This window comes from Gobio gobio (assembly GCF_949357685.1).
Source record: "Gobio gobio genome assembly, chromosome: 10".
Lineage (NCBI taxonomy): Eukaryota > Metazoa > Chordata > Actinopteri > Cypriniformes > Gobionidae > Gobio > Gobio gobio.
Window position 1 is genome coordinate 39,274,803 of NC_137116.1, and position 25,722 is coordinate 39,300,524.

At 40.1% G+C, this 25,722-nt stretch overlaps 2 protein-coding genes across 2 annotated transcripts; one reads left to right on the forward strand and one right to left on the reverse strand.

The window, feature by feature from the left end:
* The first annotated feature begins 1,185 nt into the window (after positions 1–1,185).
* Positions 1,186–9,328, forward strand: zmynd12 (zinc finger, MYND-type containing 12). The gene is made up of 7 exons (XM_079827805.1): positions 1,186–1,321; positions 1,417–1,588; positions 3,444–3,613; positions 3,851–3,973; positions 4,053–4,134; positions 8,460–8,605; positions 9,188–9,328. Exons 2-7 carry the CDS (start codon positions 1,519–1,521, stop codon positions 9,299–9,301), a joined length of 705 nt encoding a protein of 234 aa, XP_079683931.1. The 5' UTR covers positions 1,186–1,321; positions 1,417–1,518; the 3' UTR covers positions 9,302–9,328.
* On the reverse strand, positions 8,600–25,320 carry rimkla (ribosomal modification protein rimK-like family member A). The gene is made up of 5 exons (XM_079827804.1): positions 24,626–25,320; positions 18,857–19,087; positions 16,455–16,541; positions 14,344–14,547; positions 8,600–12,892 (listed from the first exon to the last, which is right to left on the reverse strand). The coding sequence occupies exons 1-5, from the start codon at positions 24,786–24,788 to the stop codon at positions 12,378–12,380; spliced, it is 1,200 nt and encodes a 399-aa protein (XP_079683930.1). The 5' UTR covers positions 24,789–25,320; the 3' UTR covers positions 8,600–12,377.
* Positions 25,321–25,722: the final 402 nt, after the last annotated feature.

The following is a 25,722-nucleotide window of genomic DNA, read 5'->3' on the forward strand; positions in this document are numbered from 1 at the left end:
ATTATAACAAAGTGGAAGCAATTGGGAACAACAGCAACTCAGCCACGAAGTGGTAGGCCACGTAAAATCACGTGCGGAGTGTGGTCAGCGCATGCTGAGGTGTAAAGTGTACAGAAGTCACCAACTTTCTGCAGAGTCAATAGCTACAGACCCCCAAACTTTGGTCTTCAGATTAGCTCAGGAACAGTGCGTAGAGAGCTTCATGGAATGGGTTTCCATGCCACCACTGGACTCTAGAGCAGTGGAGACGTGTTCTCTGGAGTGACGAATCACGCTTCTCTGTCTGGCAATCCGATAGATGAGTCTGGGTTTGTCGGTTGCCAGGAGAACGGTACTTGCCTGACTGCATTGTGCCAAGTGTAAAGTTTGGTGGAAGGGGGATTATGGTGTGGGGATGTTTTTCAGGGGTTGGGCTTGGCCCCTTAGTTCCAGTGAAAGGAACTCTTAATACTTCAGCATACCAAGACATTTTGGACAATTTCATGCTCCCAACCATGTGGGAACAGTTTGGGGATGGTCCATTCCTGTTCCAACATGACTGCACTCCAGTGCACAAAGCAAGGTCCATAAAGACATGGATGAGCGAGTTTGGTGTGGAGGAACTTGAATGGCCTGCACAGAGTCCTGACCTCAACCCGATTGAACACGTTTGGAATGAATTAGAGCGGAGACTGTGAGCCAGGCCTTCTCGTCCAACATCAGTGCCTGACCTGTGATCTCACAAATGCGCTTCTAGAAGAATGGTCAAGAATTCCCATAAACACACTCCTAAACCTTGTGGAAAGCCTTCCCAGAAGAGTTGAAGCTGTTATAGTTCCAAAGGGTGGGCCAACTCCATATTAAACAGTACGGATTAAGAATGGGATGTCATTAAAGTTCATGTGCAAGCATGTAAATGCAGGCGTCCCAAAACTTTTGGCAATATAGTGTATATACCAGTCTATGACATAAACCGCAGAAAGTGGAGTTTAGAAATTTCGGGGTTATGTTAAACTAAACAAAAAAGTCTCTTGAAAATAGCTAAGTAATCTCTCTCTCTCTCTCTCTCTCTCTCTCTCTCTCTCTCTCTCTCTCTCTCTGTGTGTGTGTGTGTGTGTGTGTGTGTGTGTGTGTGTGTGTGTGTGTGTGTGTGTGTGTGTGTGTGTGTGTGTGTGTGTGTGTGTGTGTGTGTGTGTGTAGTGACCCTGACCACCAGCAGACTGACTGGACCAGTATTCATGAAAAAGTGTGTCCGTTGCTGGTATCTATTCACACACCTGCACCATTCGGCACACTGCAGTCCGACCAAGAACATCACCGCAAAGAAAGAGTGAAGAAACAGGTTCATATGCACGCCAGCACATAAAATGGGGCAAATTGGGATGTTAACAGGGCAGATGTCTGATAAGTGTGTGTTTTGTATGTTTTCGACACTAGGAGTATCTCATAGAGATTGCTCATTTAGAGGCGCAAAGGTGGGTGTCTAAGAAGAGGTTCCAGGATGTGTTACCGGCTGCTCTCCTATTTCTACGCTGTGCCATGCAGGTGTATGGAACGTGTGCCGTTGAACTGGTACCAGCTTATCTACTGCTTGCGCAGGCTAATATAGGTGAGACATGCACAAAACCAACAAGGGACATGCACAAAACCTGCAAAAAGCAACCCATCGCTGTACTCATTTTAAATTTCTCTAAGGTCCATTAGACAGTAGACTTCACCGAGGCTGACATCAAGCCCTGTTTACTTCCTGTGGGACGGTCTATTGGTGGGCTCAAGGGTGGTGCTTGGAACTGAACGTAGCGGCGTTTGTTATGTAATTCAGGATGTGGCAGACTAGTCATGCAGATGTGTACTGTCTGAGTTAAAACCTCTTGCACTGAAAGCTCTGACATAAGCATATGAAAGATTCATCTTTATGTGGCTGGAGATTTGATAGTTTGCATGGGATAATTCACTGTCATGAAGTAGGCCTAGCATATTGTGATCATGAATTGGGACCTTGATCCATTAAATATTGAGACACTCATGATGCATCAAAATGCATCTGACATTAATAAACAACATCACTGTATAACTCCTATAGTGCATCTACATTACAGCTGCTACAAAAAAACATAAGCAGTTTTTATGTAAAAAAAACATTTATTCAGCCAGGTAATAAACTTATTAAACAAGGCACAAAATGCTTACAATATACTTGCATATCTAACTATATACACCGATCAGGCATACCATTATGACATAACCTAATATTGTGTTGGTCCCCCTTTTGCTGCCAAAACAGCCCTGACCCGTCAAGGCATGGACACTAGACCTCTGAAGGTGTGCTGTGGTCTCTGGCACCAAGATGTTAGCAGCAGATCCTTTCATTCCTGTAAGTTGCGAGGTGGGGCCTCCATGGATCGGACTTATTTGTTCAGCACATCACACAGATGCTCAATCCTTCCTTGGACCACTTTTGATAGATACTGACCACTGCAGACCAGGAACACCCCACAAGAGCTGGAGTTTTGGAGATGCTCTGACCCAGTCGTCTAGCCATCACAATTTGGCCCTTGTCAAACTGTTTTCAACATTGATGATAAGCAGCAATGTTTCTCGACCACCAAATCAGCATATTAGAATGATTTCTGAAGGATCACATGACACTGAAGTCTGGAGTATTGGCTGCTTAAATCCATGCACTGCCATCACATAAATAAATTACATTTTAAAATATATTTAAATAGAAAAACAGTTATTTTAATACAGTCTTGGTGAGCCTAGAAGACTTCTTTTTAAACACCACAAAGCGGTAGTGTAAATATTAAAACCTTGGCAGAACATGCATAAATTAACAAATAATTTAATAAATAAATGTATTTTTTAAACATTAAATTATATTATTATTATATTAATCTTATAAAACATGATTGTATCTTTTCCATGCACATTAGGAATAGACAGATTTTAAAGACAGAAATAAAGCTTTGTCTTCGTGCATTTACACTTGGACTCATCCTCTCACAACTTAAGAGACCGAAGACATGATGACAAATCCAGTTTGGGAATATATTGATGCTTACTGGTTTTTATAGTGGGTCCCAGTGGGAATTCTTGTGAGTGAACATTTAAGTGCAGTGTACTAATTTTGACAGTGAGACAGCCCTGGCTAACTCCTTGGGCAAGGGCAGTGCACTGTTGAATTAGGGAGCGGATTGAGACACACCCTTGATCATCAAGCTTCTGTCTAAACAGATAGATACTTAATATGCTGAGAATTCACAGTGGCTAATTTCAACCTCTTTTTGACAAATGAGCAAACCAGGCATGAATCTTTAAAACACTGGATGTCTATTCCAACAGAAACATCAAAGATGGTTGTATTGAGTAGACACAGACAGACTCTCTAATAGCCAGGCCAACTCAAACTCAAGAGGCATCAAGGACTCTGTTCATAGTGGATGTTGTTTGTGTGTGTTTAGGTTTAGGTTCTCTCTCCCAGGCACATGACTATCTGTCTAAGGCTGAGTGGACAGTGATGAAAACACCAGGCTGCAGTCACACTGTCCTTCATCAGCTACACAGAACCTTGGGCCGCCTGCACTCTGCTATGGGAAAACACACATCTGCTCTCACTCACTTTGCCAATGACGTAAGTCCTAATATGCGTGGAACACTGTGATTGGATTGCATGTACATAATTATGTACTATTACTCATTTGTGGAATACTGGCATTAGATGTTTTTGTTTGTAACTAAAAATCCATATTTCATGTCCATTTATTTATGTTGGTTATTTGTTTGTTTATTTAAACACCTAGAGTTCATTTTGGAGTACTGACTAACTTTACATTCATTTATTTTATTTTATAATTTTTTCTTTGTGCAGGTGTACTATGCTAGTGAGATGTTTGGTTTGGACAGTACTGTGACGTCTGGAGGATATTTCCTTATGGCTGAGGTGTTTCTGAAGCAAAACAAGCCTGACATTGCCCTCTCGCTCTACACAGAGGTAGACACCCACCATCGATGCACATTGAGACATCTGTGTCTGTGAAATGTCTCTCATCGCGTTGCGTGCATGTGTACAGGTGGCAAGTTCATGGCACACTCACCTGTGTAAGCTGATGGATAACATGAGTCAGAGTGGCACTCAACCAGAAGAATGTCTTGGTAAGTGTCATAAAGACATATCCGCAAACAGTCTGATCTCCACACTATAACTGTATTCATATAATGAAGGTCCAAACAGGACATAATTATATAAAGATATGAATCGTGAATATATAAATGTAAATCTGAATAGGGTAAATGTAACTCTGAATATATAGTTATAGCTCTGATCTAAATATATACATGTAAATCTGAACATATAGTTATAACTCTAAATATATACATGAATATATATAGTTATAAGTCTGAATATATATTTATAATTCCTAAATATATAAATATATATATTATCTACTTGGGGCCCTTAATTTTAGCACAGGATTGTGGGTATTGCACATCATTTTACTCATTCACATAAGTTCAATGCAGGTTGAATTAGTAAACTAAACTAAAGTCAATCAGATCTTTATTCCATGCCAAGGCATGTACTCTATAAAACCCCTGAAGGTGTCCTGGCACCAAGACGTTGGCACCAGATCCTTCAAGTCCTGTAGGTTGCGAGGTGGAGCCTCCATGGATCGAACTTGTTGGTCCAGAATATTAAATAAAGGTCAATTGGACTGAGATCTGGATAATTTGGAGGCCAGGGCAACACCTTGAGCTCTTCATCATGTTCCTCAAACCTTCCTCATGTTCCTCAAACCATCATGTTCCTCAAACAGTGTGTGCAGTGTAGCTGAGTTCATTATCCTGCTGAAACAGGCCACTTCCACCAGGGAACACCATTGTCATGAAGGGGTGTACCTAGTCTGCAACAATGTTTAGGTTGGTGACAAGTTTCCACATGAATGGCCGGACCCAGGGTTTCCCGGCAGAACATTGCCCAGAGCATTACACTCCACACTCCACCCAGTGTTATCATTTCCCCAAATAACTGGGGCACATGTACATGGTGTACTTTCAACGGTGGACAGGTTTCATGATAGGCATTCTGATTGGTCTGCGAGACTGTGACACATTCCTCACATAACATCCTAAAAACATGTGTGTAGACCTTCTGTTGGCCCGGACCAGATAGGATAGCCCTGTTCCACTCGTGCATCGATGAGCCTTGGGCACCCAACACCCTGTTGCCGATTTGTGGTTTGTCCCTACCCAGACCACTGTTTGTAAATTCTCACCACTGCTGACCGGAAGCAACATTCAAGCCTTGCCATTTCAGAGATAATCTACCCAGCCAATCAAATCTTTATTCCTGCCCATTGCAGGACACACACACATTATATACACTCACCTAAAGGATTATTAGAAACACCTGTTCAATTTCTCATTAATGCAATTATCTAATCAACCAATCACATGGCAGTTGCTTCAATGCATTTAGGGGGGTGGTCCTGGTCAAGACAATCTCCTGAACTCCAAACTGAATGTCAGAATGGGAAAGAAAGGTGATTTAAGCAATTTTGAGCGTGGCATGTTGGTGCCAGACGGGCCGGTCTGAGTATTTCACAATCTGCTCAGTTACTGGGATTTTCACGCACAACCATCTCTAGGGTTTACAAAGAATGGTGTGAAAAGGGAAAAACATCCAGTATGCGGCAGTCCAGTGGGTGAAAATGCCTTGTTGATGCTAGAGGTCAGAGGAGAATGGGCCGACTGATTCAAGCTGATAGAAGAGCAACTTTGACTGAAATAACCACTTGTTACAACCGAGGGATGCAGCAAAGCATTTGTGAAGCCACAACACGCACAACCTTGAGGCGGATGGGCTACAACAGCAGAAGACCCCACCGGGTACCACTCATCTCCACTACAAATAGGAAAAAGAAGCTACAATTTGCACGAGCTCACCAAAATTGGACAGTTGAAGACTGGAAAAATGTTGCCTGGTCTGATGAGTCTCGATTTCTGTTGAGACATTCAGATGGTAGAGTCAGAATTTGGCGTAAACAGAATGAGAAAATGGATCCATCATGCCTTGTTACCACTGTGCAGGCTGGTGGTGGTGGTGTAATGGTGTGGGGGATGTTTTCTTGGCACACTTTAGGCCCCTTAGTGCCAATTGGGCATCGTTTAAATGCCACAGCCTAGCTGAGCATTGTTTCTGACCATGTCCATCCCTTTATGACCACCACGTACCCATCCTCTGATGGCTACTTCCAGCAGGATAATGCACCATGTCACAAAGCTCGAATCATTTCAAATTGGTTTCTTGAACATGACAATGAGTTCACTGTACTAAAATGGCCCCCACAGTCACCAGATCTCAACCCAATAGAGCATCTTTGGGATGTGGTGGAACGGGAGCTTCGTGCCCTGGATGTGCATCCCACAAATCTCCATCAACTGCAAGATGCTATCCTATCAATATGGGCCAACATTTCTAAAGAATGCTTTCAGCACCTTGTTGAATCAATGCCACGTAGAATTAAGGCAGTTCTGAAGGCGAAAGGGGGTCAAACACAGTATTAGTATGGTGTTCCTAATAATCCTTTAGGTGAGTGTATATACAATTTACAAAATAAAATAAAAAATTCAGAATCAGAATATGCAATTCTAATATGTAATCCATATCCTGACATAAATGTTACTTATTGTTATGATATCTCATGAAATGTCACATCTGTATGATGCGGATTTAATTATTTATAAGCTTTTGTGACAGCCTGTTCTAACATGATTGTGTGTGTTTGTTTGTGTATTGTATGTAGTTTGTATGAGGTAAGCTATATTTAGAGTCATGTCATGAGGTTGTGTCTTAAAGCAAAACCTACTTTATTCCACTGATAACTAAGATCAAACATGACAGAGCCACTAGTACGTCCGGCACTCCTGCCCTAGTTCTCTCTCTAAGCCTATTAACCTCAGCAGTGTTTTGGCTAAGTCTTCCAGTGACGTGGCTGGCTTAGCTCTGTGTCCATACTGGCTGGTCACTGATCAGTACACTTGATCCTTCCTGCTCTCTGGATTCTTAACAACTGACCTGAGGTCAGTAGACTGGCGCCGGTTCCGCCCTCTGGCCAGCCACATCATATTATAACTTCTGACCAGATGACTCTATAGCAGGAAACAGCTCAGCCGACCTTGCTCTGCATGTCACTGTGGATTCGACTGCAAAGAGCAACAACAACAAGCATGACCCGATATCAATCAGGGACACAGACTAGCCACAGTTTTATTTGTATTGTCTCTATAGGGCAGACAGTCTGATCATGTGAGTGGGGCCTTACATCACCTGTTAGTCAAGCCACTTGGTCACACTTGTAAATGTAATAGGTATCCTCATAATTACTCTTATTTTATTTATAAATGAATACATTTAATAGCAAATCAGTCTATTGCTAATGTATACAAATACTACTGTTCATTGTGCGTGTATGTTTGTTAGTAATACACGCAACTTGAAATGTTTAAATAAACTAATGCTATAGGCGAATACATTTCAATTATTTTATGTAAAAAAAAATCAATAAAGTCTTACCAAGGCTGCTTTTATTTGATCAAAAATACAGTACAACAGTAATACAGTGAAATGTTATTACAATCGAAATATACATTTTCTAGTTTCATATATTCCTGTGATGGCAAAGCTGTATTGTCAGCATAATTTCTCCTGACTTCAGTGTCACGTGATACTTCAGGAATTATTTTATTATGCTGATTTAGTGCACATTTCTTATTATTATCAATGTTAGGAACACTTAATATTTTTGCTGAAACATTTTTTTCAGAATTCTTTGATGAATAGAGTTCAAAAGAACATACGTTTTTGAGATATAAATCTTTTTTAATGTTATGTGTCTGTCACTTTTTATGAATTTAATGCATCCTTGCTAAAAAACAAATGATAAATTAATCATTAAAATAAAATTTTACTGACCCCAAACTTTAGAACAGTAGTGTACATACTCTGAAATCTAACATTTTCATGCAATATTTAATTGAAATACACGTAAAGATTTTGGAAACAAATTATCCATAGACTAGGTTGTTGGTAGATTTCTGAACTGGCCCAAGGGAGAGCTAATATTTCTCGTAATCATGGTTATCAGCCGATTCAGACAACCTCAAAGTGCTAAAATATTGGCTGATTTATCAGCCTGACAAACAACGTCCAATGGAAACAACTCTGTGTAAGGTGATATGCTTCAAACACTAGATGCTAGATCATATTGCTGAATATCTCCCAGAGATTATTCAACGGAATTCATCGTCAACGTTTCACAGGACTTTCCCTGGTTTACTCACCTTGCAAGATCGAACAGCGGTGAAGCTTTTATTTGATACAGACACTTGAAACCGAATAGATACGTTTTCTCAGATACTACACTGGCCCGTGACCTTTACAGCTGACATTGAGATTCTTCTTTTGTGTGTCTGTTTAGATGAGGCCCAGTGTGTGGAGGCTGATCAGATGTTGAGATGTATCTTAGAGTTTGAGGAACAGTGTGTGAAGCCTCGCCCTGACCAGTCAGCCGGGTTGGCTCATTCTCTGGCTATGCTGTGGTTGCTATGCAACAACTACACCAAGGTAAACAATAAAGATCGACTAATGAAATATACTATAAAGAAACTTCATGATACATTTACAATATGCTCCTGAATTCAGCACTAACCTCCTTACCACTGCCCTGCAAAACCAAATCATAGTAAATAACCAAACGTCGAATTAAATTGAAAGATCTGAGATGGAACGTTTGAATTTAACGTTATATGAAGTCATGCTGTGCTGTGAACATGTTTAAGTTCGTTCGACTTCAGTGCAGATTAATACTGATGACTAAAGCCATGATGGAATTAGACAGTTAGACTGTTCACTGCTATTCTGGTTGTAATGGGATTCTCCTTTAGGATTTATTCTACTTCCCCTACATATCAGACTACAGCTTAAATCCCTGGTTATTACAAACTAGTTCAACCTCCCAGCTCTCATATCCAACTACAAAAAAAAAAAAAAAAATTAACATCCCATTATTCATCAAACTACCCCCTAAACTCTCTCAATTAAACCACTGCAGTTGTCATACCACCATATTAAATTGGTAACATTGGTCTATTTCATCTAAGTTCGGAAGTCAGATTTCCTTTTATGTTTTTGTGTTTGTGTATATAGGCTCTGGAGTATGGGAAGAAGGCTGAGGTGTTGATCCAGGGGTTAAGTGAACCTAACAGACTGAGAGAGTCAATCCATAATCTTCTACAACATGCTGAAAAATGCTTGGAATGAGATTGCCCACTAAACCTACACACCTCCAAAAAAAAAAAAAAAAAAATCAAAACAGACCAAAATTTCCAGCATTCAACAGTAAAACAGAGACTTTATGGCTTAATTTCATATTAATTTGTTAATCTATAATCAATGGATACTGGGAGATAATGATGTACAATTAAGGTGCAGTCACTAGTAAATGTGTGACTAACTCTAACCCATTGCGAAATCTGTGTAGCGAACTCAAAATTTCCAAGCGCGTGGATTCATAAGTTCGCCAAACAACAGCAAATGTGACCACACCTTTAGTGAAGCAAACAATAGCAAAAGTTTGGTGGAAAAGGTCTGCCAACTGCGATGTGAGATAAATAGACAAGCTGACACAAATTTCATGTTCTGGACATTTTTTTTAAAAATGTCTTTATTGGTATTATTGGTATTATTACGTAATGACACATAACATCAATGTTAGCGTTCTATCACTAGTAATTTCTTGTTTTAAATTATACAACATTGCTTGGTTTTTGGCATTTAGGTTCCCACTAAAAAAGTAAAACAAAACAATAGGCGATGAAATGAACACATGGAGTCTCAAAACATTTCCCTTTTCAATTCCATAGAGCTAAATTTTCATTAGCAGCAACTGTTGTTGTTTTTTTTAGTTGTGATGCTAAGTTAATTGCCAACTCGCACAAGTCAGATGAGTATAGTGGTACCTTAATACTCAGAATGAGTATTACTTCATATAGACAATGTTTTCCACCGAGGCAGATCTGATGATGCCATTTTAGCTCTCAGTTCCGACTTGGGGCTCCATTCTGAAGTATTTCGATTTGGAGACGAACAGGTTTCATACTGAACATAAGGGGAGAACAAACTTCCTGTTGTATTCTACTGGAAGTGGAGGCAGAGTGTGTAAGAGTTCGACAACCATATGGTGCGTTATCGCAAACACCGAAAAGTGTCAAGAGTTTACAGGGACACTTGTTCTTGTGTGGGATGAGGTGGAGGGTGCAAGTCTCTGGTTGAATGGAATGATGGAACACATCACACACACAAGACGGCAAATCACGATGCTTGAGAGGGGGTGGTGAGAAGAGTGTGTGTGTGTGCGCGCACGTGCGTGCGTCTCAGGTGGTCAACATCTGTTCAGTCAAACTCGCACTAAAACCCTTCGCCACTCTTCGGCCTTTCCCAAGCAAGATTATCGCATATAAACCAGTTTTTTCCTTTTTCTCAACAACAAAAAAATAAAATTATAAATTAGGAAAACAAATAAAAACAAACATATAAAACAAACAAGAAAAGATTGCATGTAACCATCAGGTCCCACACCATCCATTTCTCAATATTTTATAACGCTTTGTCCTTTTGTTTATTGATACACATAGGCAGGACTGTCTAACATGAATGTCACTTTTCAAGGTGAGGAATTTGATCAAGGCTGCTTCCCCGAGTTAACTCTGAATTTCAAGTCTATATTGCATCTTAATGTAAACTGCATTTCATCTAAAGTCAGAACTCACATTTAATTGACCTAAACTATGACACCTAACATGGCAAACCATTCTGAGCTGGTTTGGATTGTGAGTTTGGTCCATTTGAGGTTTGCTATACACAATTTAAGACTTAATGTAAAATTGAATATGCAGAGTAAAGGTTTTGGATTGAGACATTTCCATATAGAAAAGGGGACGTTAAACGAGTCACTTAATGTTAAATAGAAGAATTAAACTGCAGAAATCAGTTTTTTTCAGGTTATTGGCTTTTAGACCACCGGGCTGAATTAAGAGAAGTTGTAGCACCCATTTGAGTTGACACTTCAGTTTTATTGTTGCAGTATTTTTGTACAAACAAATCGTTGAAGACAAATAGCTTATTCATCGTCAGCGTTTAGTGTTGGCAAAACGTTCAGCCCTTGTGGTAAAAACATTAGTATTTAAAAGTCTACTTGCTCTATTTCTATGCAGCTCAATGTTCAGACTCTAATATGTGGGAGATTTGCTTTTGGAATGGCAGACATGCAGATTGACGTGTGGTCATTAGCAGATTTGAATTAGACAGTGGATAAAGAAGATAGTGTTCCCATTCACATTATCTTCCATACTACTGACCTGTAAACAGAGTACATTAACCAGCCCAAAATGGTGGACAGTGGAGATTCCTAAAATGGCCGCCACAATTACAGAATTACCACGCAAAAGCTGTCTGGGAGAATTAATTTCATATGGGCCAAATCATCACTTACACATTAAGGAAGGTAATTCAAAACGGGTCCCACGTCAGTCATTCAATTTTACAGACACCAGCAAAGCAAATGAAACCTTTACGCTTGTCTGATCAGCAATTCATTTACTACAGGCAGCCATTGCAACAGACTAAAATAACTCATACTCATTCATGCTTTTAAAAGAGTTGGGATGGATGAGAATATTCACAGCTTTCCAGTTTTTGTTCTTGCTGTCCCTCTATGTGTGTGTCTGTGTGGCCTTTTTGAGGGTAGGGAGGTATGTGCCTTTGTATCCTGGTGGACAGTTGAAATTTGGGTCCATTCAGTTTCTCCCCTCTTACACCCCATACATGCAATGCATTATGCCTTGAGCCAGGCTTTACCACAAGGTTTGTAACAGACAAAATTCATTCATTCATTCTCTCTATAATACAGACTTTAATATGTCCTCAAGTGTATGTCAGTGTGTGTTTGTGTGCGTGTACCCTAACCCAAAGTATGAACATCAGAATCCAGTTTGATGGTAGCTGAAAGGTTACATTTGGGAATCATGTCCCGATAAAACCACTCTACAGTGCATGCACCCTCAAATTACAGTGGCAAACGCATATTCAGCTGGTGCACTACAGCCAGGCTGGAGTGTACACTATCTAGTGCACTTCCAAACTGCACTGTACACTTGTTTAATTCTATAGTCTGTCAATGGAGAAGAAACATCAGGGGAGCAGCCTCAGACAGGGGGGTTTACAGGGAGGGTTAGTATGATTACACGTGTGCATCTGTATGCATTTAATGTCCACTTCAGTATGCGTTGCTCTTCGATGTCTGTGTATCTGTGTGTGTGTTTGTGGCTGTAATTCCAGCTCACTCAGTCAACAGTTTCATCTCACTCGCGAGGAGGGAGTTGATATTGTAAGCGGGATCTCCATTGACAGGGTTTGGGCCCGTTTCGTTTAGATCCCCGTCACTCTCGCTGGAGGTGGAGCTTGTGCTCATGGTGGACATGCCGTCAGGCATGGCACAGCTAGTGCCGGGTGGGCACATCTCGTTGGGAATACACACCTCTGTGGGGATTATCACCTCAGGCTCGCTGCTAGTTTCGCTGGTGCTGGAAACCACAGAGAGCAGCGACATCTTCCTGCTGAGGCGGCTCGGCAGGAGAGAGAGGGCGTAGTCGGCCACGATGCCCGCCACGTCCATCCCGCACGCCTGGTCGAATGCGATAAAGCCTACATTTGCATTGGCCTCGCACACCACAAAGGAACCATCGTTTAGCTGCAGCAGGTCAATCCCGCAGACGTCCATCCCCAAAATATTGCACACCTGCACGGCCAGTTGCTTCCCCTGCTCACTGAGGGGGCACATCATTCCCACCCCACCTAGAAAAGAAAGGTGAAATCATGAGGCGCTAACAGTTATTGTTTACTAAATTCAAACCGCTAACAGAAATAAAGCTGAAATAGATCAAAATGGACAGGAAAATTGGAAATGTTGCCGTTGCAACTTAAAGAACTCAAATTACTAAAACTGACTATTAAAACTACATAGATTTTTTTTAATTAAAAAGATAAAAGCACAAATAAAACTGAAAATATATTAAAAAGGTAATTCAAAATAATAATAGTACATACCGTAAAACTTCAAATAATAGCCCGGGCTTCTATTTACCCAAATCGCCGAACTGCACCGGCTTGTATTTGAAACAGGCGTCTATAAGAGACAGGCCTTTAATTTAGTGTTGAGATGTTCAAGCATGACGGTAGGAGGTTACCACATTATATTACGTTTTATTTATAATTAATTCGAATGTGTCTAACAAATCATTTAATGTAAGAAATGTCTTAGATTATTGGCAGCACAAAAAACGAAACGATGTGACAGCAATGGGCAGAAGTAAAACAATACAAGTTACCGCTAAAATCCATTGAGCGTATGAACTTGTTGCCCGAAACACATCAACAAGAAAGAATGAAAGCTACCCTGTAAAACAACTGCAATCATGTGATAGAAAATTACTCTATTCATCACTATCATCATCCCCGCGATTCTTGATTCAAGTTCATGGGCGAATTCCTCCTCCACTTCTCCCTCTCCAGCCTCCGCTAACTCTGCCTGCCTTGCTCGCACTAACAGCTCCGCCCAGATGCGCACGGCTCTCCCTCTTTGAAACAATGGATAATGTCCTCGCTTCCATCAGAAGCTACTGTCAGGCCACATACCTAAGGATAACATCCCGAAGTTAATGAAATATATCTCCTCCTTCTCCCTCGCACACACAAACACACGCGCACGTCTGCGCGCAAGCATTAAAGGAATGTTTCAGCCGCTCCGTACCCAGCTTTACCCACGCTTGAAATTTGACAACTGTCAGCTTAAATGTCAAATTATACTTTTCTCCATGGTGGTATTGAGAGAATTAAGAAAAACTGAAGACTGAAAGTTCGTTAACCTCTTTGTTATGTTGCCATAGTGATGAGTCGTTCATGAACGGTTCCGTCTGTCACGTGAAATTTAATCAAAACATAGAACAGACGATCTGACGGGTTTGAGAAGATCAAATACAGCCCGATACTAAAAAACAGACCCGGCGTCTATTTGAGAGCGGCCTTTATTTACCCAAACCTGTCGTCACACCAGGCGTTTAAAAGAGACAGGCGTCTATTTGGGACTCGGCTATTATTTGAAGTTTTACGGTAATACTAAAATAACAGTGATAATAAGACTGCATGCATTTATAATTAGCATACATCCCCCAAACATCCATAGTATTTATTATTGTAATTATTATTACTTGTATATAAATCTTAAATTGTAGTGTGCAATTGCATACCTAATGAACAGTTGCTCTGCATGCGTCCGTCGGTAGAGCAGCGCAGCATGGACCCGATTACTCTCCCTCCGACCAGTACTACCCGCACATCCCGCCCATGGCTCTCCTTCACATACTCCTGAAACAGATATGGGGCGTCATGCCGAATCAGATGACATAGGTCGGAGAGGTGATGCTTATCCCGGGCCAGGAACACCGCTTTACCTGCACAGATCAAAACATGACATCATTAAAGACCAACTATAAATCAGGTGCATATTTATCAGTAGTGAGGTGGCTAGTAAAAGTACATTGATTTACCCAACTGTCGGAATGGATTTTAGGAACTACCAAAACAATATAGATCTACTTTAAACACGTAATTCAAAGCATTACTAAAAAGCTAAAACAATGATTGATTCCTTTGCATAAGGAGCAAATAGAAAAAGTAACGATACAGGGTTAAATGAATGAACCTTCATGTGACGACAATCTTAAGACTTCCCTTTCACACATTAACTAATTTTACACTCTTGATACAGAGCCAGGTGTAGCAACATGAATTTGGCCACATGCAGGACATCTTGTTTTTCATTAACTCAAGGGGGAAGAGAAAAGAATTGGGTAATAGTCATCTATCAGGTCGAAGGAGATATGCAAGACTAATTGCAAGGAGAGTCCCTTAGAACAACCAGGGGTTAAGTGTCTCGCTCAAGGGCACAAAGGTGATAGAAGCAGGATTGTGAACTCAACAGATGTTCAACCATCAGGCTGCCGCCACCCCACCCAATTCCCCCTGGATCAGAGTAAACCTTTCAAAACGCATCACAGCCCAACAAAGGTCAACATTGTGAGCCGTTTTATTTTCATCTGTGGTTCAATCGACCTGGTACCCTTTTAACAAAAGTTTGACTGAAATGTTTGCGTCCTGCTTTACGCAACCAGTGGTTGGGGACACTGGTTGCGTAAAGAGGACGCATGCCAATTTTTATGAATCCAGTCATAAAAATTGAATTTACTGTAACACGGAATGCGTCACATTTTTTATGAACAAATAAAGCAGGTCAGTACATCTAAATCAAATCGCAATATAGACTAGTGTATATGAATATTAAACCGAAAAGAAAAAAAAACACCTTAAATATGAATGCTGCATGCACGGTTTCATTTACCACACACACACACAGAAGCATGCTTGAATTTAGTAACACAGAAAACACAATTTAGTAAAAATAAAACTTGAGAAAAGAAACCGTATTTCATAGAGCCCTTAACATGTAATTTTTGTTAAATTGTAAAAGTTTCATGATTTCAATTAATTAGACATGCTTTTTGATTACTACAATTTAAATTTAACTATTAAAATGGAGTCCAAAAAAAATAAACAACTGAATCCAGAAAGAAATTTTACGGAATTTGGGAAATAAATAAAAACGATTTCATAGGGCCCTATTTAACCAATACATTTCCATTTCTCACAGTTTATGATCACTACTGGATACTTATTTTAGAGTTGAGATTAGAATGAAACATTCAAAACAGATTTCAGCGCACGTATGAACCTGTGGACATGAATTGTAGCATTCTTTCTGAATTGCATTCAGAGACTGGTTGGGAGCTTTTCCAGTAGAAAAAAAAAACAAAAACAAAAAAACAAACAATTATTTATATTGGCAGGCGAATAAAAGTACATTTTCAGGTGTGGCCACTGGTCTTAGCTTTGAGGCAAGATCTCATACCGTGAGACTCGAGTTAATCCAGAGCAGTTTGTGTAATTCTGTATGGTTGCTGATCATCAGCAACTACCATTAAAATAATAGCAGTTGTAAAAAAAAATATTATGCATTCAGCACACACACCCCTCAAATTTGCTTGAAAAAAAAAAAGCAGTGCAGGACAAAGACGCCTTATGTGCACTGGGAGAAATAAAGACAGACAACCTTTGTTTTTAAGGTAAAAGAGATGATGTTTCTAAGCCGCCCGATTTCAGAGATCCAGCGTGCCGTATAACTTTGTTCTCTGGCCTCCTGAAGGGTTGTCAGCACCCAGATCTGAAGTCTAATGTGGCCCATTTCTTTCAGTTCCCAAAAGACCCATTATACACACAGACTGTTCTAGAATCAGTGATTTACCTCTGTGTCCACGAGCGTTCTTCACTACCACAGGGTAACCCAGCGGCTCAGCTTCATCGATCATCTTGCGGAAGTTGTCGTGTCCTCCTGGAGACACACGCGCACACAGCTTAGTGAATATGTAATGAATGTAATTAAAAGTGAGATTTAATTTGAGTGGCAGATTCCTGCGCAAGACGCAAACAGCTCTAATGAAACAAGCAACACTGAGACATTCAATATCCACATGAGAAGAACTGCAACACTGAAAGATTATTTTTTGCCACGCACGTTTCCCCATTTCCTGGACGGCACTCTGTCCAACTACGTGGCCGGTTTTTCAAGGTTAATGGCTCGAAGATGTTTTAGGAAAATATGTTCTTCAGAAGAAACATGATGGCCACATGTTACACCCAGAGGCGGTGCTATAAATAATTGTATCATTTTGAAAAAAAGTCCCTTTAGGATCTATTTTTATACATTTGTTTTCATTTTCCCTTTAAGACATGTAGAGATATGCTGTTCTATCTGTGTACAATTTATATTTCAATAATTTAAAAAAAGAAAACAATTCATGTAATTTATGCATTTGACACTTATGGTCTGTTATTCATGTTTGAACAATATAAAAATGTAGCGGCTTTTTTTAAATTGAAGTCAGTCTAAAGGGAGTGGGAATCCAGGTTTAAATTGTTTTCCTTCTAGTATTTATATTAAAATGCCACACAGCATTTGAAATTACTTAGCCAATGTTCAGCAAATGACCATTTTTAATTAATGCAAACTCTGGTTTGACAAACCGTGTTCAAGATGAAACAAAGAGCATATGGAAAGAGTATAAGCAAGAGAGAAAGCAAAGGAGTGGGTAGAAACATCATTTAAGCTCAAACCACAGTTGAATACACCCTGTACATTCTCAAATATAAGTATTCTTCATGCTCCTGAAGAGAACAGTCATTATGGATATAGAATCTGTTTGGCTGGTTTGAGAGGAACAGATGAACTCGTTCAGTAGGAGGGGGCGAAAGAGAGAAAATGCAGGGTATGTCAGAACGGCTCTGCCAGGAACACGTCACTACAGCAGCTGTAACTGCGGTTATAAACCCCCTCCCCATCTTTTCACTATCTCTGTTTTTTCCATTTTGGTTTTCTTTAGCAAGTAATGAGGGCTTCCCATTTCATTCTATAGGAGGCCGTCGCATAAACAGCCATTCTGTCTGAATAAATGATAAATGGAGGAGCGCACATACACTACTATTGTGAAATGTTCGGGTTGGTAAGATTTTGTAATGTCTCTTGTGCTCACCAAGACTGCATTTATTGAATCGAAAATACAGTAGGGACTAAAATATTGTGAAATATTGTTACAATTTGTGTTTTAATACATTTCAACATTTATTTGTATGTGAAGAACAAAAGCTGAATGTTTAAGAATCAATATCGGTCATACATATAGAACCAATATTGATTCTTCTATTAATCTTTTAGTCTATGCTGTTTTAAGTTGACGAATGAACAAAACTTTGTAAATCACACCTCCCATCCAATAAATCTCCATATTTGTGCTTTGTAACTTGTGATAATTGTTACTCAAATTCTGTCAATTTTATAACAAAATGCAAACAATAAATACTGTTTTGGCGCTCTTTAATGTGGTGATCTGTCGCGCCACATTAACTAGTACAGCACATTATAAACATGAATGAACATAAGGTATGTTGAAAGGTAGGGTACAACTTCCTGAAATCCGTATCATGTCACACGTAATCACTCAGTTTCAACCGCGGAAAGACCCAGCTTGTTAACAATGTCACGTAATGTTACATTTTCCTCAGAAAAGCCATTCAACATTCAAAAACTTGTTCAAATTCACTTTAGAGAGGAGCATTTTGCTAAATATATGCACTATTACATTCATTGTATTTTTACTTAAACTGTGACAGCCACCATTTAAATGTTTATATTAAAATGAGTAGAAACATAATTGTCATTACAAATTTATTTTAACGCTATTATAAAAGCTTCCCTTGTGTAATTTGAATGCAGGTAGCCTACAAATCGGTTCACTTTAACCTTTAAATATCATAGTGATGTACCAACTGGGGTTCCCTGTATAGTTTACAGCATTAGTAAACTTTAATAAAAAAAATTAAAAAAAATTCTTCCCTTGAGAACATTTGCCATGTACTGTACCTGATAGGCCCCAATTAATCGACATCAAATCAAATTGAATCTAAATGGATTTGAAAAAAATCGCAAGCTTGTGAATCAAATCAAATCATGAATTTAGCTTATGTACCCAGCCCTAATATTTGTTAGAAAATATATAAGATGTAAGTAAGAAAATTAAGTTTCTTTATTATTATTGTTTTTTATTACAAATTGGTTATTGGCGTGTTTCTGACATAAATATGATCCCTCACCGTAGGAGTATGTGTCTGGCAGAGGCACTCCATGCCCAGCGAGCTCCTGGAAAGTCCAGAACTTATTGACGCAGTTGAGGATGGCCTGAGGCCGGTTGACCAGACGACAGCCCAGCTTCTCCAGGTGACGCAGAACGGTGATGTCGCTGTCCGACTGGACCCATGGGGTCGGAACGCGCACCACGGCAACTTGCGGGTATGAGGTAACGTTTTCCTGCCCAACCCGCAGACCTGAAAGAAAGAACGAAAGGCGAGATAAATCACATGCTGCAGTACAGGCAGTGCAGTCTGTGTTTTGGCCGGTGCAGTATTGTGTGGAGGGGATTACACTCATGTATCTGAGCAACCAATGAGAGCCAGACGTTCATTTGGATGTGTTGCCCCTTTCTCTTGCTCTCTCATGCACAAACACTCAATATGACAGATGAGCTGGCCTTGGTTCACAAAACACACGACAGCATCTCTGTAATACTAAATAGCTGATCTCCTTCTGAGGGCCGTTACACAATGCTGCAGAAGGTCGCCTGCTTCGCCTCGCTATTGCGACGTTCACGCTGACCCACTAACCCAGTTTGCACTGCTTTCTGTTTTTAATTAAGATGCCAGTTTGGTTTTATGCTCACTTAACACCAGCCTTCACTTAGTAAAATCTAAAATCAGTTTTAAAGCCGACGCTCATTGGATTTGACTTAGATCTTGCGTTTCGACTCAAATACAAGCAGTTGAGAGCAATCAGACGTTACCAAAAATGGCAAATATGTAATTTTGTTGTTTGGATGGAACAGAACACACAAAACAGCAGAGGATGACAAGAAAGGATTTCAGAGATTACATAAAGCCAAGCATGTGATTGAGTATTTCAAGAGGAAATGTAAAACGGAGGATATAAAAGGAGCCATGAGAGAACAAGAGACTAAACATGAATGCGTCACAGTATTTCTAATCTCTCCTGCTTCTCCGCCATCTTAGGATGGAGCAACACACGCAAAGCACGACTCAGCATCTTCACTAGCAACTGCTACATCAGCAATCTCTTTTCCTCTCATGGATCAAAGCAGAGGGACTTGAATGCAGTTAAACGGGCATGACAGGACTATATGGGCATATATGAAATAAAAGAGAAATACAAATATTATTGATTCCCAAGACGACATGAATTTGTTCAAATTATATAACATTATGTATTATATGTTGACTAGACATACAGACATTTGCTTTGGTTGAACAACAATTGAAAGGAGAATTGTTCTTTTCAAAATCCTAATGAATTCCCTAAATAGGCAACATCCTAATTGTCACAGACAGCATCTCAACGTGCTACACAATCAGTGCGCACACACATTGCAAACTCGCAATGTGTAGCAACTGATTTTAATAAAATATAGCTTTAGCATGTTGCCAAACCTATAACCATAACAAATATTGGGTGCAATTATACATTTAAAAATATCAATTACAACTAAATAATTACTCTTCCGTTGAAAAGTTTGGGGTTAGCAAGATTTTGTTTTAGAGAATGCTCACTTATGGCTGCATTTATAAAAAATTAAAACATTTATGAAATAGAAATCTTTGCCACAATGTAAAACTGACTTTTTTTTTTCTTTTTTTATGCATCTAGGTATTCATTTTCTTTTGAAAGTTGACATTTCTCTCACCATTTCCACCATTTTGGATGTTCACAGTGGTTCACTAGGTTTTGAAACATCACAATTCTTACTCAGTATTTTACCACACTGATAAACATGGTAGCACTTTTATTTGTTATTTGGTTTTGAATAAACAAATTACCTGACTAATTCCCAATAAAACAGAACATTATTTAGACCAACTGTAACCAACCAGGTACACTAAGAGATCTAACACTCACACCAGTCTGACTAATTTCCGGAGGAAATGATAGTTATACAACCACCGCAGAACAGAGAATCACCCCTTAAAGTGATAGTTCACCCAAAAATGAAAATTCTGTTATTTACTCACCCTCACATCGTTTCAAACCTGTATGAATCTCTTACATTTCTTCCTTTAAATTTCAGCCCCACTGACTTCCATCGTATTTTTTTCTTTTCTCTCCATACTATGCAAGTCAATGGGGTCCATAAACTGTTTGGTTACCCATATTCTTCAAAATATCTTCTTTTGTGTTCAGCAGAAGAAAGACATTCATACAATTTTGGAACAACTTGATGGTGAGTAAAATGACAATTTTCATTTTTGGATGAACTATCCCTTTAAGCACTTGTGTGTACAGATCTTTATTTGTTTTCTCTAACACGTACGTATTAATACAAGACTCAAGTCAACCACGTTTTTTTTTTTATCTGCCTGAGGCTCAATAAGTAAATGTATCCACAGACTCAGAACACACAGCACTTCCCTCTTCTGTCAGTTCTGCGGCAGCTGTCTCACTGTGGGTTAAGAAACATGGCCGACTCTCACACACAATCCATAGCGAGTGAGGATTTCAGGTTAACCTACAGCCTTAAGCACAGTATAGACACAGGGTTAACCTACTTCAGAGGTATGCTGCGAGGTGAGCTGGAATTAGATTCAGGTAGATAGACAAAATCCAAGTCACGCAAAACCACAAATCAAGTAATCCCCATTAGCAGACAACAGCTAATCACACAGAGCCTGAATAATACAACACAATTATTCAATATAATCCACCATTCAAAAATTATAGATTAAAAAAAAAAGAATCTATACTCAAGAAGCATTTCATTCTTATTATCATAAAATGTTTGTTTTTTTTAAACGGTTGTGCTGATTAATATTTTTAGGATACTGTGATGAATATAAAGTTCAAAAGAACAGAATTTATTTGAAATATTAAAGCCATTTGTTACAAAAGATTTGTAACTTAATCAATTTGATGCATCACTGCTGAATAAAAGTATTAATTTATTTTTTTTCCCCTTCTTACTGGTCCCAAACTTTTGAAAGGTAGTGCAAGTGAAAATTGAATTTCCATTTATTTTACATAATTAAAATGTATTTGAGTGTAGTAAATATTTGTCGTTCAGCTGCCAATGAGGGTGCAGTAAAATTACCATTACCATATTTAAATCCAACCCACATTCATACACAATCTGGACTGCCATAACTCACATACAGCTCAAATTGTGCATATTAAGGGCTAGAATTGGCAATCATTGCTGTATAATCCAGACTGATGCTTTATTATACTGGCATATTATAAGGAATTATAATATTCATATTCTTTATTATTCTAGCAGGAAATTCAGTCCACCTAAAGCCATTGAATTTACAGTAGTGTCAAACACTGAGGTTCCTAACTCAAGTTACCTTCTATATTTATGCTTACAAATGTGCATTTAGCTTTTTCCTATTTGAGATAAGAGGAACTACCTCAATTTCAACACATCAATGCCATTTAAGCACTACACTTCTCAACCCTCTTCTAAGTCTATAAAATCTTCCCTAGGACTTCATTGATAGAACGAAATGTCTTGGGAAGTAGTTGATTAAATCGTTCCGGTCTGATGTTTCACGTACCACTAACTAAAGTCCTATACGGTCACGTGTATGCATTATCAGCATGTTTTTGTATTTTTCAGCAAGCTTGCAGTTTGTGCATGCGCAAGACAATAAATTGGTGTCAGATTTCACATGTCTTAGAGGAATGGACACTTAACATCAAAAAGTAACGCACACACATCGCTCGCACCATCACATGAAGTGAAAAAAAAAACAATCACGCTGCCAAAAGTCCTGAACCCTGATTGCCTATTGATTGTTTGATTGCCGCATGTGGCGCAACACGCACAGCAGGTGATAAGATAACTACACACACTCTTGCAGCGCCTGTCAACGGGTTCACACATAAATTCAGGAATTTTGATATGTCCTGGAACGATGGTCTTTAATGGTAATGTTTTTACTAACACAAGTGATCATGATTATATGCTGACCTACTCTGTCCCATGTGTCTCACGATGATGTAACTGAATGTCAGGATCTCTGGGGGTTTAAATCCCAGAGCTGACCAATTGTCACCCACCTCTTTATCAGACCAAGACAGAATCCAGACCAGCACATTAAAACACACAGACAGACGTAAACATGACAGGCCAACAACCTGCTCCAGTTGTGCTGCTGTCATGTTCTCCATACAGCTGTCTACCTTTGCATTAAAGTAGGTTAATATGGGGTCAGCTCTTCTCTCCTTCTTATCTGGTCTGTTCGGGTCTTCCTGTTAGACTGGCCATCCATTATAATCGCGAAGTCACACAACTAAACTTAAAAGTAGCTGATTCAAGGCAGAGCTGCATTGGTGCATAGCCACTCCCTTTACCTCAGGTCCATGCAAAATACACTCTGTCCCAGAGCCCATCTGCACCACCTAAAAGAAATACTGTCATGTCAAAGCAAACCAGCCCCACCCACCTGCAATGGCAACACTGGTGTCAATAACTCGGATCATTATCTTACGAAACACTTTGCAACTTGCTGTGAGCTTATTATTAAAGGGATAGTTGAGCTGAAAAAGAAAATCACCATTTACTCATCCTCATGTTGTTCCAAACCGGTATGCTTTACTTCCAAGAAGACGTTAGGCAGAATGACATTCACTTGCATTGTATGAAGAAAAAAAAGGATGCAATTAAAGTGAATGGTGACTCAGTCTCTCACATTCTGCCTAGCATCTCCTTTTGTTTACCACTGAAGAAAATCAGCATTATGATGGTTTGGAACATGAGGGTGATTAAATATTTAGAATTGTATTGTGATTTTTTTGTGAACCATTCTGTTAAATTAACAGCATGACTCCCACACAGATGTTTTCTGCATATTATAAAAGGGTTCTGTAAGATCAATTCACACACTAGGTCTTAAAAGGGCCTGAAGTCCTTTGGTTGTAATCATTGTTGCCGTTTAAATGCTTAAGCATATAAGTGGCTATAAAAACTAGACTGGTAAAACAAGATCATCTATGACTATGAGGATTCAGTATAGGTGTCTGTATCTTTAAGCATCTCGGATACCACAAGTTCATCATCAGACAATGTCTGTATCCGTTGTGTTGCCTTGCTACTATAAAGTGATGCTATTACATCGATTATCGTCTAACGACGGCACAAACATCTTCCGACTGATTAAACCTTTTTAAAGTCGCATTTCAGTCGAGGTTTGCACGTGACTAATCGATTATTTCGATTAAAGCCCTTTGTATGTGGAACCTCGCGCGAATGCGTCATCGCATGTCAGTTTAATGCATTCGATCAAAGCTCGCCGATTGAATTTTTTTAATTTATTTTTTTATTGAAAAACATAAATGGGGGGAAATAATCGCGAGTGTATCACCTGAATATAACGGGTCTTTGTGAACGTCGCGCCATCTGTGCTCGAGGCTTTATGTGTTGATAATGAATGCGCTCGCGCCTCACACTCGTGACTGTTCGCGCGCACATGGTGCAACAATAAACGGTGATGTGATATCTCAATAGGGACGTTTTGAATATTTAAATATTCGATATCATTACATCGATTTCTCGACTTTTTTTAAAAAACGGCCTTCCTTCCATCCATCGACTAGGCTGTGGTGGCTGAAAGTGGGTTAGGCGGTCACCCACCCGCACATCTACACAAAACACACTCACGGTGATGCACATCCGCTGAATGCAAGCGTGCTAACCTTCCTCACTGACCAGTTATTTAGCCAACTCAACCGTTTAAACAAAACAATTTCAGTGCTCGTACAGATGGAATGTATGTGTACATGTGTGCGCGCGCGGTTTTTACCTAGCTGTCCGTCCATGATGGTCAGGACGATTTCATCCATTAGAAGATAGCGGAATTCAACATCGTCCTCGACGCAGCGCTCCTTCAGAGCTCGCAGGATCTGGACCTGCGGGTATTCCTGGCTGATCCGCCGGTCTGTGATAAACCACACCCGGGAACACATGTTTTGGAGTTCGGAACTTCAGGTAACGTAGCTTGCAACAGGGAGACGAAGCTGAACCCACACAAAGAGCCGCAGCACTGTTTTTTAAAAAAACAAAACCCAGTTAATCCGATCTAACCAGATCCGAAATCAAGCAAGAACGCACCTAAAAATCGATTTGTAAGGAGCACGCGGTGAGAGGCTGCGGTTTTGCCTCCCAAATAACCGAAAAAAACGATTGCGCGCTCCCCCACTGAGGGCAACAGTAATTGCCCCCAACACGGGCTAACAAAAGCCTCGCTACAGAGCTTGGTTCCTCTTGCTCTCTACGATTCAGACTTCAAAGATATACCGAAAAAATCGCGACAAAATGGAGAGAGGGCGGATGAGAGGCTGGATGTTGTGACGAGTGATGCCCCTGCTGATCTCCGGTGCTCGCGCTGCTCTCAGCCCTACGCCTCGGCTTTTCCAGCACGCGCTTTGCGTTTACAACTCTTTCCCTCGCTCTCATGCACAACCCGCATCAGCCAATGAGCAAGAAGGGCTCGCACTCACATTGACCAATCGCAGTACACAATCCTCACTGCGAACCAATCGGGGGAGAGAACAAGAGGAGGCTCGAGATGTCCGCAGGAACCAATGGGAGATGCAGGGTGTACAAGGAAGAGGGGAGGGAGGGAGGGAGGGAGTGGGGTGACGTATGCGCAGGCGTGCGCGCGCTCGTTCTCTGCTAGGATTTTTTTGTCTTTGAGCGCGTGGCAGGAATTTCAGCAAGGGAGAGGGGAGGGAGTCTCCAAGAGCGCGCACTACCCCGAACCGGTTCAGACCGGGCGTGGGGAGGTTTGGTTTGGTTTAGTTTGGATACCAACGCCTGTCTCGCTCATGCTACGTGTTGAAACGGTCAAAAAAAAAACGGTTGAGCGAAGACTCCCCCCACCCCGAGGAGGAGGTGGGG